Genomic DNA, 19,453 nt, shown 5'->3' on the forward strand with positions numbered 1-19,453 from the left:
ATAGCTGTTGAAAGTGTAGTTTTCAATCATTACTAGATGCAAAAACCAATGAGCAGCAATCACTGTTGAAAGGTGTGAAATTTGTTAAATCTTTTTACAGAAAGCTGTAGGACCGAATGAGTTTGCAGTCAAAGTCTATCAGAGAAGCTCAGTAATTTAATGTCCAGATTATACCTTTAGTTTCTCCTGACTGTCTATAATGATGTTCACTTGCTATCTAACTGGCACTGCAGAAAATCCCAGCATCCTTCCCCAGTTTATAATGATGGATTCAGGGGAGCTGTGGAAAGGGGAAGTCCCAACATGGAGGTGGTGATCCAGGAAGTTCTACCTCTGAGATTCCTCTTGTCCAATATGACTGAACCTCCCACAGTTAAGGTAAAAAATAATCACCAAGAGAGGTTGAAAATGAAAGTTCATCCCAGATCCAGACTGGCCCAGGAGAGTTACTTATGCTCCTGTCCTTAGTCGTCAGATGTCAGTGGTCATCCGGTCTGGAAGATCATTGTCCATGATGACAATAGTCATCTGGGACTCCCAGATCCAGACTGGTAGATTATGGCTAACCTAACCTGTCTTGACAGATTTCAGGAAAAACCTCTCAAATTTCTCCAGAAGAGCAGAATCCTCTGTAAAGTTGTGATTCTGTGCAAAGGCTTCAAACTCCATCGCCTCTGGTAGAACTGCTTAAGACGATGAGATGAGCAGCAAGGTTGGTTTTGTTTTACACATGCACTGAGCAACCCCTCCATTAGGTAAATATTAATATTTCTGTGTTGGACATGGCTTGCCATCTGAACTGTTGATTTGCTGCAACTTTATCAAGTGCACATGATTCAAATAGTCTGAGATGACCCTGTGTTTGGTTCTGGTTCTGAGGAGCCAGAAGACCTCAGAGGTCTGTGGTGCTGAGTCATTCAGGATTTATAAACTAACAACAGTCTATTCTCTCGGTGGAAGGACTTTAGAACTGGGGTGTTGTGCTCCATCTTCCTGGTTTCAGTTGGAACGCCAGCTGCAGTTGCAGCTGTTGGTTTTTGTAGGCAGACGTGCCTACAAAACTGCAGTGACATCTGCAGTGTCATTGGACAGTTGCATTGACTCTGTTGCAGTCATCAGTTCAACTAAAGATAAACGCCTGGATGAGTTTCTTCACATTTTGCTGGAACATTTGTTGCTTAACCGTGGAAATGTTCTTCAGGTGATGGAAGGCCGACTTTGTAACTGTCTTTATTACATCAGTCCATGATTCATCAGTTGATTCTAAATCTGTATTAGTTATATTTAGGAAAAAGAAACATTCGCCCTGGTGGCATTCAACACCATTTTCACCATTCATTAAGTTTAAAAATTGTCAGAATTAAGTGAGCATTGCTAGGTTAAATGGAGCGCCACCTTTGACTCAACACAAGATTATTGGCGTGGCCTGCGTGTTTTAGTCTCCATGACTACTAGCATGTTGTTACAGCTCTACTCTCAGATGAATAGACAAATGTATATAAAAATCAGCCAAGACAGACCTCTCCTACCAGACAATCAAGGTGGTTCAACTTTGCAAGCCTAAGAAGGTTAGAAATCCCAGGTAAATGTTGGGGTTATACTCAAACATTTGGAATGTATTTCCTACATCAATCTACATTTGGTGTCTGTGTTTCTAAACCAACAAATAAGTTTGTTCTTTATGAAAGATGTCTTTATTTATTCTTTTATAATTACTTTACGTGGTACAAGAAGAAATCTTGACGTTCTCATTTGATCTTTCTTTCAGGATGATGGAAAATGAAACCTTTAATAGTGTGACCCTCCAGCTGGAGGGGTTAAAGGTCATAGAGACATCAGTGTACCCTGTCTTTTTGTTTTTCCTCTTCTCCTATCTATTCATAATGATACTGAACATTGCGATTATAGTCCTGGTTTGGATTGATAAAAGCCTCCATCAGCCCATGTATTTGTTGTTCTGTAACCTTCCAGTTAATGACATCTTTGGGAATTCAACTGTTTTGCCCCGTTTGCTGTCGGACCTCCTGAAGCCTCAGTCAGAGTTGATAATTGGGTACTATGAGTGTGTCGTTCAGGCGTTCTGCACCCACATGTTCGGCACCACGTCCCACACCGTGCTGATGATCATGGCCTTCGACAGATATGTTGCCATCTGTAATCCTCTGCGTTACTCTGTGATAATGACCAACAGGATGGTGGTAAAGCTGACCATCTCTGCCTGGGGGTCAGCCTTGGTTCTGGTCGGGATTCTGCTGGGTTTGACTGTCCGTTTGAACCGCTGCAGAACTCTGATCACCAACCCGTACTGTGACAACGCCTCACTGTTCAAGCTGTCATGTGAGAACGTGGTGATCAATAACATCTACGGCCTGACCTTCACCGTGGTTCTGCTGACAGCCTCCATCGGCAGCATCGTCCTCACCTACGCCCGGATCACCATGGTCTGTCTGACCAGCAGGAACAAGTCTCTGAACAGCAAAGCCCTGAAGACCTGCAGCACACACCTGGTGGTGTATCTCATCATGCTTTTCTGTGGCATACTGATCATCGTGTTGCATCGTTTCCCTCAGTACTCGGACCAGAGGAAAATGTCCGCCATCTTGTTTCACATCATCCCCTGCAGCCTGAATCCCATCATTTATGGAGTTCAGTCCAAAGAAATAAAAAGATTCCTCTCTCATGCTTTCAGATCTAGAAAAGTTTTATCTTCATCTTGAAAAAATAATATTTTATGGTTGACAAAAGTTATCTAATAGATTTGAGAAATTAAATATTTTTCTTTTAATGCAAACAGCTGTTTGTTTTATTCTTATGACCCAACATTTAATAATCTAAAAGACAGACTGAATTTAAATACCTGAATTGTTTTTTGTGTGTGTGTGCGCGTGTGCATGTGTGTGTGTGTGTGTGTTTGCATGAGTGTGTGTGTTTGTGTGTGTGTTTGTGTGTGTTTGTTTGTTTGTGTGTTTCTTATATCATACAGAACTTTAATTGGTAATTTTTATGTTTACATGATGTAAAGTTGCCTTTTTATCTCGGGACAATTTTCTGTCATATTTCAATATCTACGATTAAAGAATAAAGATTTTAGAGGCTTGCATTTGTCTTTCTGTAGCCTAAAATCACAGTTTAAAACCAATTTGAAGTAATTTCATGTATTTTTCCCAATTAAATACCAACAATTGTTCATATCTTTGGCCTTTGGTTTCATTCAAAAGTTTCATTCTAAACATAAAGTGTCTCTGACAACTTCTTCCTGTTGAAGCTAAAACACATTCAGTTGGACAGTTTGTGTCCAGAGAGTCGAACTTTGTTTCAGGGATTCAGGGGACACAGCGCCCCCTGGTGAGCAACAGGTTTCATCAGTGTGTTTTGAACAGAACAAAGTGTTGAAGTTTCCAGAACAAAGAAAATCATTAATGACTCCCAGTGTGAGCTGTTCCATAAAAACACAGTTTCTGATAATTAACCCAGAGGGAGGAAACACTAATAGATGTTTATTAGAGTTCAGACAATAACCTGATTACAACAACTGTTGATGAAAGATCTCCTCTGGGATCTTCAAACTGTGAAAAACTTTAACTTATTTTGTTAGACTTATCTCATACAACAAACCAGAACATTTACCAAAGCCTCAGTCTGAAAACACAGACCTTGCAGGTTTTCTCCTTTTGCCAGCTCTTCAATAAATTACAGTTAAACAAACAAAACAATAAACATGTCAAATAATTTCAGGGGCCTAAATCCTGAGAGGCAGCAGCGGCGAAGACATGCGACCGTCGACATGTGAAAACACAGAGAAACATCGGACCAAAGTGTCCGCAGAGACAGAGAACCGGGTCAAATCAGTCTGTTTGAGTTCATTAGTGTCCTGGTCACTCACACACCTGGGAGATTACTGTTCCTAACTTACAAATCTAAAGCAACAGAAGGCAAAACAGTTGCCTAATATCCTATTCTCCTTTTATCAAATCTGTTTTTAAATTTCTTTTTAATTTTCTGGATTCAGTCCTTCACCTAAACATGTCAAGACGTCAGTAAATGTCTCTACGTAAAAGGGGGAAGTAGAGATCAAGAAAGGATGTGAAACAGCAGCAGGAAAAACATGGAAGGTTCCTTGAAGATTCGAGAATCACACAGAGATTTTTTTCCTGTAGATGTCAGAAAACAGGAAGGGTTTGGACTCAAAGCAGCAAACAGGAAGTGAAGCATAAAAAGTTATTCGTGAAGAGATTGAACTTTGAGGGTCTTTCACCTGATCTGTTTGTGTTCAGGGACTCAAACTGTTTCAGGTGTTTGGGGCTCAGGGGCCCACCGGTGGTTTCATTAGTCTGCGTTCCAACAACAAACAGGAAACAAACATGTTTCTGAACAACAGTGAGCATTAATGAGCGACACCATAAAAACCCAAAGGACTAACTATCAACAGTTTCTGATGATAATTAGTCCTCTGGGAGGAAACGTGACAGGAGACGTTTCTGTGGGGATTCACATGTTGTCACATATTAGCTTTTATGAAACACTCAAACTAAGTTCGAGTCATGACTAAAAGTCAGGGAAACAAATCAAAGCATAAATCAAAATCTAAGAAAGTTTGTCATGTAAACTTGGAAGAAGACAAAGTGCTAAAAGAGAAAGTTTTCAGTCTGTCTTAAAACAAATGCAATTTAAATAAAGACAGTAATAAATCAGTTTCAGGAAAGAAAAAGAGTAACCAACCAGTTGCCTCTGAGTGTTGACAAATTAATGATTATTTCAAAAAGCACCTGTCTGGTTGAGACTGAAAAACACAGTGAAAATGGGTCATCACTGGATCTTTAAGCAGAATGAAGATCAAAATAAAACCAAACCAATACAGGAACATCCTGCTTGGTCATCCTGTGTTTAAGAGTAGAAACCATCGAAGAGGACCCAGAGCTCTGGACGATCTCCAGACGACTCCGGCTCAAAAGATCTCCAATTCATCTGGGATCCCAAAACACACAAACACTAGGGAGCCCGCATAGCACCATAATGAGACAAAGAGTCCCTGTCCATCGTCCCCTGAACACCTCAGTGTCTAATTCAATTATCTCACTGGTCACAGTGGAAAGCAAGAGATTTCTGAGGTCCTCATTACTTTCAATAGACCAACATAAACTTCTTCAGTGCAGCATCAGAAGAGTCATTGGGGGACATCCTGGACAGGTCTCCAGTCCCCCACAGGATTGCCAACTATGCGCACACTCACACCAATCCAGTTAACCTAACAGTCATGTTTTAGGATTGGGAGAATCCTGGAGTACCTAGAGAGAACCCACATCTTCACAGGGAGAATGTGCGACCCCCATGCAGAATGACCCCCTGCCAGGATTCGAACCCAGGATCTTCCTGTGCTTCCAGATGTAAAGACCACCACTGTGGTCTTTACAACACAAACAAACAATCACTGGATTGAATAAATGACTGACTAGACAAGTCAAAGGCCAGATTAGAGGAGAGGTCAAACCAGGGCACACTTACGGGTGAGCTGTGCCCAAGATGAGCAAAAATGTTCAAACCCAAATGTCATGAACTCTGAGGGCAGGAAAACCACAAAGAATATCACAGAAAAACTAACCAATCCAAAATACTGCAGTAAAAACAAACTGATCAGCAAACATGAGTGACTGATGGGATGAGCAGAAGGCCAAACCCAGCTGCTGCAACGGGGACATAAAGATTGGAATAGATTGTTGAATCCTTCAGGCTCTGTTAATCACTGACCAGCTAACAGACTAAAGCATGACACACTTCCATATTAGCAAAAATAGATCCGCAACTCTGGAACAAACTAAATTTATGGCAAAGCTGCAACAAGTATAAAGAGATGAATAAATTGTGAGTGTGAGGAAGGTCTGAACTGAAATTATGTCAAAGTCTTGTATCCAGTTTGGTGATGCTTCAATGCTCTGGGGTGATTTACGCAAAAACTGCAGGTTCCACATCAAAGACTGAACAGAAGAAGCCAGAATGAAGAGAAACAGGATTTCAAAAGTGTGAATGGCTTCAGCATTGTCTTTCCATTATGAAGTAAGTTTATGTTAAAGTTTATGGAAGAACATGAGTGGCGTGACGTATGTTGCCAGGTGTTTTGGGGTGGATGGTGTGTTGACAGTCTTCCCCTCCCCGACTTGTTTAGTTTTACTCTGAAGACTTTCCCCCACTGATGATCCAGCTCTTTATAAAACTGAGACTGAAGCTGCTGTTTCCTTTCAGACAGTCGGGTCTCTGAACAGAATGAAGGGAAATAACAGGTAAATGATTATAGTTGTGTTATGACCCCATAAGTTGGCCTTCATGATGTGGATGCTTGTAGTTGTTTAATTTGTTTGGGAATTATCTCTGCATATAAAAATGTCCTCCTACTTTTTCTACAGGTTGATGGAAAACTATACCTTAAACAGCCTTACTCTCCAGATAGAAGGGTTGGAGGTCACAGAGACATTTCTGTACCCTGTGTTTTTCTTCTTCCTCTTCTCTTACCTGGGAATAATGTTGCTGAATGTGGGGATTGTGATCCTCATTTGCATGGACAGAAGCCTCCATCAGCCCATGTACCTGCTCTTCTGTAACCTGCCGCTTAACGACATTCTAGGCAACTCATACATGGTGCCCCGCCTGATGTCGGACATCTTGCTGCCGCCGGCTGAGCGCCTCATCAGTTACTATGAGTGTGTTGTTCAGGCTTTCTGTTCCCACATGTTAGGCACCACGTCCCACACCGTGCTGATGATCATGGCCTTCGACAGATATGTTGCCATCTGTAATCCACTGCGTTACTCTGCGATAATGACCAACAGGATGGTGGCGAAACTGACCGTCTCTGCCTGGGGGTCGGCCTTTGTTCTGGTCGGGATTCTACTGGGTTTGACGGTCCGACTGAACCGCTGCAGGACTCTGATCACCAACCCATTTTGTGACAACGTCTCACTGTTCAAGCTGTCCTGTGAGAGCGTAGTGATCAATAACATCTACGGCCTGACCTTCACCGTGGTTCTGTTCACCTCATCCATTGGCAGCATCCTCCTCACCTACACCAGGATCACCATGGTCTGTCTGACCAGCAGGAACAAGTCGATAAACACTAAAGCCCTGAAGACCTGCAGCACACACCTGGTTGTGTATCTTATCATGCTTTTCTGTGGTATTCTTATTATAGCTATGCATCGTTTCCCTCAGTACTCAGACCAGAGGAAAATTTCTGCCATCTTGATCCATATCATTCCCAGCAGCCTCAATCCCATCATTTACGGAGTTCAGTCAAAAGAAATCAAGAAATTCCTGTCTAAGTTTTTCCAGTCTAGAAAGATTTTTTCTTGGTCTTAAAAACCAATATGTGTTCAAGGAGTTAATCCAGGATGACTCTACAGTAGAGGTGTTCCGATTTATTGGCCCTGATTTCCTTAATTCTAGGAGATTGGCAACAGGCAGGTACTTACATGAGAAGCCGATCTTATCCTCTGACCTTATCTATCTCAGCAAAGGTATAGAGAGCGACTTTCCTTATTGCTCTCTCATGAGAGAGGTCAGGTCTGCATGTTTGCAGTTAATAATCTGAACTCTGAACTGACCTCTGCGTCTCAGAACCACTTCTCTGTGTCCACCCATAACACGCATCCTAGTTAAGAAACACTTTAGGCTTTTTTTTTTTTTTTACCAGCAGCATGTTACAAAAACCCAGTTAGTTTCAAGTTCTTTGGTCAAATTTGTGAAAAATCCTCAAGCTAACAGTTTGAAAGAAAACATAATATTACCTCCAACAAAATGATTTCTTAAGAAGCTTTCACATCTCGTTGTATGGTTAGAAGATGGTTAGAAGAAAACACGGTGGAGACTCTGGAGTGGCCTAGTCAAAACCAAGGCCTCTTCACATCTGATCCCCAGCAACCTGGCAGAGGTGGCCCAGTTTAGTAGGAAGAATGGGGAAAACTCAGCAGCCTGACTGATTCTCTGCTGGAGCGGCAGCCAGAGGTGCCAATGTAAAATACTGACTGGAAAGGAGGGAACACTTATGTAATGACTTATTTTACGTAGAATATTATCAATTCCCTATCATCATTTCAGAAGGTTTTGCTTTGACAATTAAAGCTGCTGCATGTAACTTTTTCTTTTAAAAATATTTGTTAAACTAGTCTGAGCAGGATTGATGTATTTTTGTGACTAGGAGCTCATGGAGGAGGTGGAAGAGCTAAATGTTTTCACAGATTGTCTTGTGTGTGACGTTTAAAAAGATATGTAAAGAAATTATTTTTCATAAAAGTTTCATACTGCGGCTTTAAGGCTGCAGTGTTGTTGTTAGGTTTCTTATAAAACCAACAAATTTTGTTGATCATGACTGACTTACAAAACAAATAAAATAATAAAACACCCAAGGGAGTGAATACTTTTCACAGGCGCTGCTAACCAAAAACATCTTCTTCTAAAATGTTTGTGAAACATGATTCACAGGTTCTGACGACAAAACTTCAACCATGATTTTCTCATGGAGGAAAGGTTTGATATGTGATCATCACCAAGATAAAGACGATGGCCCTGGTTCTGATGGTGTTGGGTCTGGTTCTGGTTGTGGCCTCCTGGGACAGTCCAACTGAACGGGTGACAGTTGTGTCCACAGTGAATGGCTCCCAAAGTGGCTGCAGTTCCTCTGAGATCTCTCTAACTCCCTGTCAGGCCTCAGGCGGATCTTTGGGTCTCACCTTGGTCTTCACCAGTCAGGAGGGCCAGAATGAGTCTCAGGTTTGAACTGAGCCAACCTGCTGATTGGTCTGTCGTCCAGGTACTCGGCTGCTCAGTCAGCTCAATCTTCCCCTTGTTGTGGCTCATATAACGTTACATCTCCTCGTGAGTTCAGACAATAGTTTCAACATTCTTAATCGCTCACAGTTTGTCTATGAGGAAATACTGCAGCTTTTTTACTGCCATTTTTAAAGCTTTTGTTCTTTTGCTATGCTGCCCCCTTTTGGTGATCTTAAGCAAATGCTTATTTCCTTGTCTGTGACACAAATCTCTTTACAACATGCAGCCTGGTGGAGACTTTAGAGCCAAAGTCATTGATGTTTCCAGTTACTGGTGCAGTTAGACTCATTGAAATGTTCAGTGACATCACTCTGTAAAATAATTATTCTCCCTGTGTTAGTGATGGCCTAATACAGGGTATAATCTTTGCCTTGTTGAAAAAATAATAAATCTTGAGGAATGTACAGAGATGTAGTTCTTTTTTATTTGTGATGCAACTAAAGAGAAAATATTTATCTTTCAGATGAAACCCATGACACTGATTGGTTTATATAATTTAACACATATTTATTCCCAAATATTTCCCTAAAACATTTTGAAATCGGACATCTTCATAAAGTCAGTTTATCATCAGCTGTCACTGATGATGGGACAGGAAGTGTCTCTGCTGCGGCAGATACAGGCATGTGAAGCTGCTTTTATTTTGAAACATTCCTGTGTCTGGATCTGGAAACAACTTGTTGTTGTTTACATTCAGTGATGATGCTTCACCCACGTATAAGAACGTTGCTATAAATCTGAAGACTGAGCTGAGGAGTCAGTGGAGGAGGTTTCAGTCAACAGAGGTGAGCATCGGACTGAATATCTGCTGATTCAGACTTTTACCGTGTTTGACATGAAGCCTGTCCCTGTTGCTGGCAGCGCTCTCTTTACAGATTATATATTTCTGTACTGACAATACTGCAGTGATAATAGGTAGTGTTGTCTACCTATGTTCATCCTCATTAACATTTTAAGATGAACAAAGAGTAAAGAAACTGACATCTGGAGTTTGGAGCAGAAATAGATCCATTTCTGACATTGGTGTCAGATTTTAGGCGTGACATTTTCCAGGATGCTGAGTGAAAACTACCTGAAGGAAAACCCAGCTGTGATCTGATGAATCTGCTGTCAGGTTGCTGTAACACCAGATCATCACCTGATTTACCTTCAACCTTTTCGTGTTTTTACTCTCTAGTGATGAGGAAGATGTTCTGAAGTGTTTTTGTTTTGGATTAAACTTCACATTTATCATCACATCTGGTCTCTTTACTAAACTCACTTTCTAATGACTAACTTTACACAAAGCAGAGATTAATGTTCATGTCCTGATTATGTTTGGTTAGATTAACTGAACTTTGACAATACCTCCTGTGAAATACTGAAACTGCCACTGCTTTGCCTCATATCATGCTTTATTTGTAGCTTTTATTGAAGCAGGTATTCCTCACTGAGACTTAATTATTTTAAGAGACACACAGTTTGATAACAGTGCATGTTATGCAGAGTGTGAAAAGGTGAGGCGGTGTTCTGGTTTCAGTTTGTCTCGTTTGATGCGTTCTGGTTCTGAATGGAGCTTGTGTTTTGGATCAAGTGTGTGAAATGAGCAGGGCTCTGCAGCTTCATGTTGCTTTTCAGTAATTAACTCAGGATCTGAAAATAAGATCTAAAATCTTTGAGTTCCCTCAAGTTTTCAGGTACGACTCGCAAAGTAATTTCAAATCGGGACAAGCTGTTGGTTTCATCTTCAGGTTCAAGCAACCGGAGCTGAGTGTGTTGTTAGCAGTGCCATCGCTTTGGAGTAAGTGTTACGATGATTGGCTCACTGCTGGGATACGTGAGGTGCAGGTGTGGCACATTAGATTCGTTTATCACATGCACACTTACACTCGGTACAGTAATTCACCAAACTGACATTTTTATTTGTAAAGTGCCTCCAGACAACATTTATGTTAAATTGGTGTTATGTAAATACACTGAATGGAACTAAATTAATGTAAATTACTGTGATGGCAAAGGCAGAGATGTATCAGGTTAGAGACTGACTGCTTTTGACATTAATTGGTGATTTTGTTCTCTAGGCATCATTAAATCCGATCCTTTATGGAAAACACAACTTTAGATCCAGACCTCTTGCTGCTGGAGGGGTTAAAGGTCACACCCCATTCCTCTGTCCCAGCCTTCATCCTGCTGCTCCTCATCTATGTCTTTGTGATGCTGTCCAACGTGAGCCTGGTGACCATCATCGCCCTGCAGAGGAGCCTCCACCAGCCCATGTTCCTGCTGTTCTGCAGCATGGGTGCCAACGATGTGCTTGGTGCCTCCACCATCATCCCCCCCGTGCTGAGCACCGTCTTCACACCGACCGCGCAGAGGTACATCCGCTACAGCAGCTGCGTCCTGCAGGCTTTCTTTGCCCACTTCCACGCCAGCGTCATCCACACCGTTCTTATGATCATGGCCTTCGACCGCTACGTGGCCGTCTGCAAACCGCTGCACTACGCCACCATCATGACCAGCCGGATGGTGGTGAAGCTGTCTGTGTGGGCCTGGGCGGTGTGCTTGTTGCTGGTGCTGGTGCTGGTGGGGCTCAGCGTCCGCCTGTCCCGTTGCCGGGCGGTTGTACTCAACCCGTTCTGCGACAACCCCTCGCTATTCAAGCTGTCCTGTGACAGCATCCTGGTCAACAACATCTACGGCCTGGCCTACACCGTGGTCCTGCTGGGCTCGTCGCTCGGCAGCATCACGCTCACCTACCTGCGGATCGCCATTGTGTGCCTCACCAACCGCAGCAGGACAAACAGCACCCGGGCGCTGCAGACATGCAGCACCCACCTCGTCCTCTACATCATCACCTTCCTGTCAGGAGCCCTCATCATCGTTCTTCATCGATTCCCTGAATTATCAGACCAGAGGAAGATGGCCTCCATCTTGTTCCATGTTATTCCTCCGGCTATGAACGCCGTCATCTACGGACTGCAGATCAAAGCTGTCCGCCAGAAGATTTTCATCCTGTTTACCAAGAATACAATGGCAGATATGAAGGGATAAAATGAAAAAGTACTCAAATGTATCCTGAATCATGATCATCTGTTAATATTCACACTATATTTAACTTTTATTCCTAAATGTTCATCTAACAGGTTTTTCAGAACCTGTTCATGAACTGAATTTGAGTTTAATCTACAGACGGAAACATCCAGGAGAACTGCAGTTTATTCAGACATATTTATACTTTAGTGTTCATTACTGTTTTATTAAGTATTATGAACAAGTTTTCACATTCAGGGCTGTGAAAAAAGAAACAAAGGTAATGCAAAGAGAAACAGAATACAGTTTTCAAATTATGATTGTTATTTATTAGGCAAACTATGACGAGAATACACAGCTATGTAACATATATTATAAACAACTAAAACTATAAATCAGCCTGATTAATAAAAACTTTATCTAATGAAATTATCATAAAAGTTTAGAATTTGAAATATATCAAGAACGTGAAGATCAATTTCCTGGTTTGTATTTTGTTATGCAATTCTGGATGTTTCACTTTTTTGATAAAATTACACTATTTTAATTCATTAGGGAACAGATTTAGTTAAACATAAGAAACTTAAAGAGATTTAATTGAGCAGAATAACCCTAAAAATAAATCCTACCAGACTGAACTTATTTAAAATCTCAATTATATCAAATAATGCAAAAAGACTCACTAATCTAAGAGACATAGCAACATGCAAACAGTTTTATTGTTTTATCTGAAGCACAAAGAGTTTGAAAAGGTCAGCTGGAAAATTATATAAGCTACCCTTTATGAATTTGGGTTTAATTTCCTGTTATAGATCAGAATATTGTTTCACTCAGTCGACGCCTGAATAAAAAAAAACATTACATTTGTTAAATTTAGGGGAGTCCACTGTCACCATCACTATCCACCATGATTATGGTATCAACAACAACAACAACAACAACAACAACAACAATAATAATAATAATAATAATAATAATAATAATAATAATAATAATAATAATGCCCAGAAAATGAGTTTATATGCTTCAAAAATCTTTTTTCTTCAAAATCTAATGCACACTGCAGCTTTGTTTTCAGTAACTTCAAACTGCAAAGGCAATTAAATCATAGAAATATCTGTGATATCTATAAACATTACTCATAAATAAATAATATTTCTATAAATATTATTGTGGTTGTTTTTATTCACTACTCTGCCACCGGTCACTGTCTCCGTTTGACTCTGGAAGGCTGAATATTTATCATTTCTGTAACAGTAAAAAAATAGGAGGAAAACTGATCAGATTTTTCATCCCTCAGCAGAAGGAGGAAAAAAAGGAACATGAAGCCATTAAAAATCAGGAGTCTGCATTTTTCCTTTCAAATTCTAACATTTTCTGAATAAACTGAACATGAATTGTAATATTTCTGTCCAGCCTCCCGGTGTAACTTTATGACTGCTGGCTGCATGATGTCGGAGAAACTGCAGGAACAAACCATTTGTTTGCAGCTGAAATGTGCAAAACAAAACGTCATTAAAGCAGTAGCACACACCCGGTCCTGGACACTCTGACACTTTAAATATGTATAATAGAAACACACTGGTGCTGGCTCGTTAAGCTAATGCTAATTGGTTTAGTCACTGAGCGCAAATCCCATAGCTTTTCCAACTACCAACCAGAATTAGGTCAATATGATTATCAGTCCCTCCAGGAAGTTAAGATGGAGACTATTTATGCAAATTCACTCAGCCTTTGTAAATTTTGCGCAAACTTGCAACTTTTCTGCAAATTTAGTTTAATCACTTTAAACTTTTTCTGTATTTCTTTCTCATCTGACCAGTCACTGAAACTTGACCAATACCTTAGTCCCTTTCTAATTTAGCTTGCTGTTTCACAACGTCTCTTGAAAGCCAGAAAGATGAGAGTGTGTGTGATGCTATATGGGGGAATTTTACTCCCATAATCCAAGAGTGCACATGTTCAGTCTGAAAGCAGGACTGACACATACTAGTTAAACACAGCTTATAAAAGTATTTAAACCCATCTACCTTCTTCTACCACCAACCTGACTGGATTTTATGTTACAAACACAAAGCAGAGAAAAAACTCGAGGAGTGGAAGGAACATCATACACAGTTTCCAAGAGTTTTAATAATTGATTTAACCTCATTTAGATTAAAATCCCTGGACATCATCCAGTCCAGCCACCAGCTGCAAGCTGTTCCTGACTTGCTGTAAGTACAGTAATTACATTAATATCTGTTGGATCAAACATCTTACTTGTTGACTGAGTGAAAATAAGCAGCAACAAGTAAAGAACATGTCTTTTTTTTTCTGCACATAGAAAAGGAAAGGAATCTACATTTCTTTTGGTTGGAGAATGAAGGCGAGTCTTTAAGATGAAGAAGGTCTGACTGAACCGATTAGCATCAATTTGTTCACAAAATGATCATTTTGCTACATGTCATCCGTTATGTAAGGCGTGCATGGACTGATTATGGACTGGATGATTGCTGCAGTGGACCTTCTTCAGAGATTTTATGAAGCCATCTCACCTTATGTAGTTAGATTTAGCTACACTGGGAAAGTTTCTCCTGATTCGTTTCTGCTGCCTTACTAAATATTTGTCACATGGGTTTCTGTGCTGCAGGTTTGGAATAACGGTGCCCATATTCTGTTTAGCAGCAGACATATCTTAATGAAAACACAAAACCATCTTTAAAGCATGCTTTTATTGTGAAAAATTAATGAAATATTAAAATATTGTTTTTCTTAGCCTTAATTTCAAAAAGTTGGAATTTTCTATTTCACCTTACATTGAAAACAAAACTCTGCACTTATGAGTCAGCTCAACATTACTGTAAATCTGTTCATCATAATTCACAGCAGAGCAGAATGCAAACAGCTGATCAGCATCATCACCTTATCTAAGCACGGCGGTGGAGGGCTCATGCTACGGGCTTGTTTGCAGCTGCAGGAACGTTGCAGGCATCGAGTCAATCATGAACTCCTCCTGATCCAAAAGTAGCTTAGAGAGACTAAAACAAAGGAACAATACTTTGTCTTTGGACTTCAGAAAAGTGTTTCAGGTGCATCAGGAAGCGATTTGGCCTCCAGGTCCGGTTGATCTCAGCTCATTGATGAAACCATCAAATAACATGGAGTTCGACTCAAACGCAGTTAGAAAATAACCTAAAGTGTTTTCTGACAAAGTGCAGAATAAACTTGATATTGTTTGTCTGGAGCTACTCATTGGTTGAAATGTGACAATAAAATAGTTCAGACGTCCAGGTTTTCTTTTCATTATTTCAATGACGATGGCTGTCTTGTTGTGAATCAGAAGCAAAGTGTTAAAAATCACTAAAACCTTCTCTGAACTCAAACTGAATCAGCTAATCAATAACTCAGTTAAGGAAATGAACAAACATATGGTTGCTATAAGAATGATATTTTTTTTGTACTAATCTCTGGTTTAACTTTGGAGCTTCCAAAAGTAAAATATATTTAGTTATTTCTGTGAAAGGAAAGTGCTTTCAGATAGTGTAAGATGTCTTTAAGGTGACATCAAAACTTTATTGGAGTAAAACGTCCTAGAAAAATATTTCTGAATCTCTTTGGACTGCATGCCATAAATGACGGGATTTAAGGCACCAGGAACAATGTGGAACAAAAGAGCTGCGATTTTCTTTTCCTCTGCGTACTGAGGGAAGCGCTGCAGGATAATGATGATCATTCCACTGAGAAACATGATCAGATAAACCAGCAGGTGTGTGCTGCAGGTTTTCAGAGCTCTCCTGTTCAGAGTTGCGCTCTTGCTGGTCAGACAGACGATGGTGATCTTGGTGTAAGTTACCACCATGCTGCCGATGGAGGCGGTGAACAGAACCACGGTGAAGCTCAGGCCGTACGCGTTATTGATGAAAACATCCTCACACGAGAGCAGAAACAACGAGGCGTTGTTACAGTACAGGCTTCTCATAAAAGTCCTGCAGCGGCTCAGCCGGACCGTCAGACCCAGCAGGACCCCGACCAGAACCAGCGCCGCTCCCCAGGCACCAACCGTCAGCTTCATCACCATCCTGTTGGTCATTATGGCAGAGTAACGCAGGGGGTTGCCGATGGCCACATACCTGTCGAAGGCCATGGCCATCAGCACCGTGTGGCAGGTGGTGTTGAACATGTGGATGATGAAGGCCTGGAGGACGCACTCGTAGTAACCGACGAGGCGGTCCGCGGGCGGCCGCAGGACGTCCAGCAGCACGCGGGGCAACACGACAGAGTTCCCCAAAACATCGTTGGCCGATAAGCTACAGAGCAGGAGATACATGGGCTGGTGAAGGCTCTTATCCAGAAAAACCAGGACAGCCACCCCAACGTTTGCAACAATGATAAACACAAAGGAGAGAAGAATGGAGAGAAACGCAGCATATCTAGATCCACCGGAGACATTTAAACTCTCCAGCTGCAGCGTGAGGCTGTTGTAGACGAAGCCTTCCTCCGACCTGGAAGGAAAGTTTATGGATGATTCGAACTGTTCAACACCAAACATCTGCAAACATCACACAGTGAACGCTCCAATCTGACGATATGAACTTTTACATAAATGTTGGGAAAATAATTACTTGTTATTCATGATGATCCTCCAGTCTTTATGATCATGTGTGTCTGTGTTACAGCTGAAGGTTTCCATCATAAAACTTCTTTAAACTGATTTTACTGTCAGTGCCTCAAATCACACAAAAATAACACATGTGGATAAAAACTGCACTAATAAAAACATTTAATAATCGACTCATGAAGAAAAACATGAATTTGCCCCGGATCTTCCTGACATGTCTTCCTTCTCTTCCTGTCAGGAATCATTTAAGCTTTAAAAATGCTCAGAGGGAGCTGCTCTTCACGTCACCACAGAGTATTATGGGATGCATCGTGAGGAATGAACCCTGCCAACCAATCGCTCCGTGTTAACCTTGTTCACTGAAACGCTCTGACTCTTGAAATGTCTGGTTTTTTTTTGTTTGTTTTTTTTACCTATTATGACAAATCTGTACAAGCTGCTGATAAACAGCAACTGTGCAGCTTCATAAAACCTTTGTGACTTCAGGCAGCACTGTGTTATTTATATCAGCATGGATTTTATTGTCTCATCTTTCAAGCTTTACTTCTCTATCAGTGAGGCAACATTAACCGTCATGTTTTTAAACGGGTCTGTTTATCTCACACCTTTGACTTTTAGGTGACCTTTAGTGAAATAAACATAAATATTGGAGTTAAAATTTATAAACTCTATCAGAGGTTAATATGATACTAGGGAAACACATAATGCCAACGCTGCAATCGTCACTTTTTTGGTGGTTCCTTCCCCACTCACCTTCTTCTTCTTCTCTTCTTCCTTCTCCGACGATCATCTCCCTCTTTACAACTCCGTGACCACAGCTGACATGGTTCTTGTCAGCTACTTAACAGCAACAATAATATTTTTTAGTAAAGTTTCTAAAAGAATTCATAGTGTTAGAAGAAAACAATATAAAAATCAACTTAAGGAAAGTACTAAACGCAGGAACTGATTTATTGACTTTATTTGTGTTTTCCTTGAGCTGGAAAAAAAGAAAAAAGAAAAAATACCAGAAGAGTTTGTATATTCAGATATTATTATTTTTTTCACTTTGGAAACAGATTCAATAAATAGATGTGCCTTTTTCTGGTCAGCCAATCTGGATTGATTTTAATTCATCAAGCACAATAATTATTTATGGAAGTTTGGTGTAACTTCCTGGGCCCTGATCACGTTCAGAAACACAAACACACATCTGCAATGGGATGATGGAGTCATGTAGGCAGCGCTTGAAAACCTGCTGGAGTCCCTCTGCTTGATCCCGACCGTCACTGACCTTTGACCCCTCCACTATGGAAAATATCTGTGAATTTGGTGCATTTGGCTGCATCCTGCATTAACTTGTTTTGTTCATAGGATTTTCAAATTCAGCTCTTCTTTTCTCCTTCGATGAATTGATGAATTTATTCTACTCCTCAAATTGGGAAGATCTGCTCACATCTCCCCCTAATATGCAGAATATCAGACTGATATTTCACTGCCTATAAAACACCATGAAGGAAGCACTAATGTGATTCATTATCGGGGTGAAATAAGAATTATTAATGTCACTGTGAGATATTGTATTTCCAATTTATTCTAATATTTTGCCCTTTTTAACAAACTGGTTCAAATAACAAATGGAAGCAAAAAAAATCTTAGCATCTTTGAAGATTCCCTGATTTTATTGATGATAAATAAAAAACACTCATTTTTACAGCATTACATTATTGTGAGCTACTGGTCATGTTTATTCATAAATAGTGCTATTGAGATAAACATTCACTGTAAGACAGAGAGTCAGTTCTTGTGAACGGTTCTGGTAGAAAAACGCTTGATGATGCTGGAGCGCAGGTCCTTACTGACCAGCCCATAGATGATGGGGTTGATGGCTGGAGGGACGATGATGAACAGGATGCTAAGAAACTTTGTGATGTTTTTAGTGATGGAAGGAAATCTGTAGCTAATGACTATAATCAGTGTAGCTATTTCATACAGCACATAAACCACAAGATGTGATGCACATGTCTGGAAGGCCTTGGTGCGGATGCTGCTGTCGGTCCTGCCGTGCTTCAAAACAGCTGCCAGGATCCTGATGTAGGAAAAAGCGATGATGATGAACATCCCTGTACTAAGTGACCAGGTCATGCATAAACCTATGAGACACAGAGGGGCCAAGAATTAGACGGTAAATAAATGTTAGTGACAGAGCAGAGACTATTCTGCTTTATGAAGTGGTGTTAACTCTTGATGCTTTCCAGAACTGAAGTTTGTGTTTCATCAATTAGTAGTTTATTTACACTGACCGTAGATGTCACTCATGGGAGTGGGTGTGCAGGCCAGATTCATTATGATCCGGTTGCTACAGTAGACGTGTTGAAGGAAGCTGCCGCACAGCGGGACGTTCATGTGGAAGGAGAAGAGCACAGCGATGAGCAGCAGAGCAACGATCCAGGCCACAGCGCAGCAGCTGTGCAGCCGAGCCGAAGTCATGATGGAGTGATACCTGAGAGGTTCACACACTGCCACATACCTGCAGAGAGACAGAGCTGTAAGGGAACAACCCTCACACACAATTTTTTTCTAAAGGACCAGGGGAAATATAATGGATGTAGTTTAACCTGTGGGATATGCAGACCAACTATCAATGAATTTAGAAACCAAATAGTTATATTATAATGTTAATTATATTACTTTGAAAAGGTAAAAAACACATTTTTTACATTTTCAAAGTAACATAATTACTTTGAAAATGTAATTATATTTACATTTTCACCCTTGAATTGAACACAGAAATCAGTCATTTTGGAGCAGCTACATCCTTCAGACCAAGACTGTTTCCCTGGTTACCCCTTTGGTAAACCATGCAGATACCTGAATGTTCCTGTAAAGAAAGGAATTTTCTCTCTCAGAAGGAAAACAGGAAGAGCCCGATGAATGACGGAGCAGTGAAATGTTCAGGAGTTAGCAATAAATACATGATAAATTACAAAAGACTGAAGGAACAACTTAAACAGTAAGATATGAACTGGTTCACCCCATCACCTGTCA

The 19,453-nt window shown here is 40.7% G+C and overlaps 4 protein-coding genes across 4 annotated transcripts; 3 read left to right on the forward strand and 1 right to left on the reverse strand.

The window, feature by feature from the left end:
* The first annotated feature begins 1,494 nt into the window (after nucleotides 1-1,494).
* Nucleotides 1,495-2,763, forward strand: LOC103156636 (olfactory receptor 52D1-like). The gene is made up of 2 exons (XM_007578765.2): nucleotides 1,495-1,582; nucleotides 1,769-2,763. The coding sequence occupies exon 2, from the start codon at nucleotides 1,770-1,772 to the stop codon at nucleotides 2,715-2,717; it is 948 nt and encodes a 315-aa protein (XP_007578827.1). The 5' UTR covers nucleotides 1,495-1,582; nucleotide 1,769; the 3' UTR covers nucleotides 2,718-2,763.
* Nucleotides 2,764-6,375: 3,612 nt separating this feature from the next.
* Nucleotides 6,376-8,198, forward strand: LOC103156637 (olfactory receptor 52D1-like). The gene has a single exon (XM_007578766.2). It carries the CDS (start codon nucleotides 6,376-6,378, stop codon nucleotides 7,345-7,347), a length of 972 nt encoding a protein of 323 aa, XP_007578828.1. The 3' UTR covers nucleotides 7,348-8,198.
* Nucleotides 8,199-9,534: 1,336 nt separating this feature from the next.
* On the forward strand, nucleotides 9,535-11,865 carry LOC103156619 (olfactory receptor 52K1-like). Its single transcript, XM_007578746.2, has 3 exons — nucleotides 9,535-9,602; nucleotides 10,548-10,597; nucleotides 10,878-11,865. The coding sequence occupies exon 3, from the start codon at nucleotides 10,900-10,902 to the stop codon at nucleotides 11,845-11,847; it is 948 nt and encodes a 315-aa protein (XP_007578808.1). The 5' UTR covers nucleotides 9,535-9,602; nucleotides 10,548-10,597; nucleotides 10,878-10,899; the 3' UTR covers nucleotides 11,848-11,865.
* Nucleotides 11,866-15,264: 3,399 nt separating this feature from the next.
* Nucleotides 15,265-16,522, reverse strand: LOC103156638 (olfactory receptor 146-like). Its single transcript, XM_016664500.1, has one exon. The coding sequence runs from the start codon at nucleotides 16,355-16,357 to the stop codon at nucleotides 15,362-15,364; it is 996 nt and encodes a 331-aa protein (XP_016519986.1). The 5' UTR covers nucleotides 16,358-16,522; the 3' UTR covers nucleotides 15,265-15,361.
* Between the last annotated feature and the right edge of the window lie 2,931 nt (nucleotides 16,523-19,453).

This window comes from Poecilia formosa, unplaced genomic scaffold (assembly GCF_000485575.1).
Source record: "Poecilia formosa unplaced genomic scaffold, Poecilia_formosa-5.1.2 Scaffold490, whole genome shotgun sequence".
NCBI classification, from domain to species: domain Eukaryota; kingdom Metazoa; phylum Chordata; class Actinopteri; order Cyprinodontiformes; family Poeciliidae; genus Poecilia; species Poecilia formosa.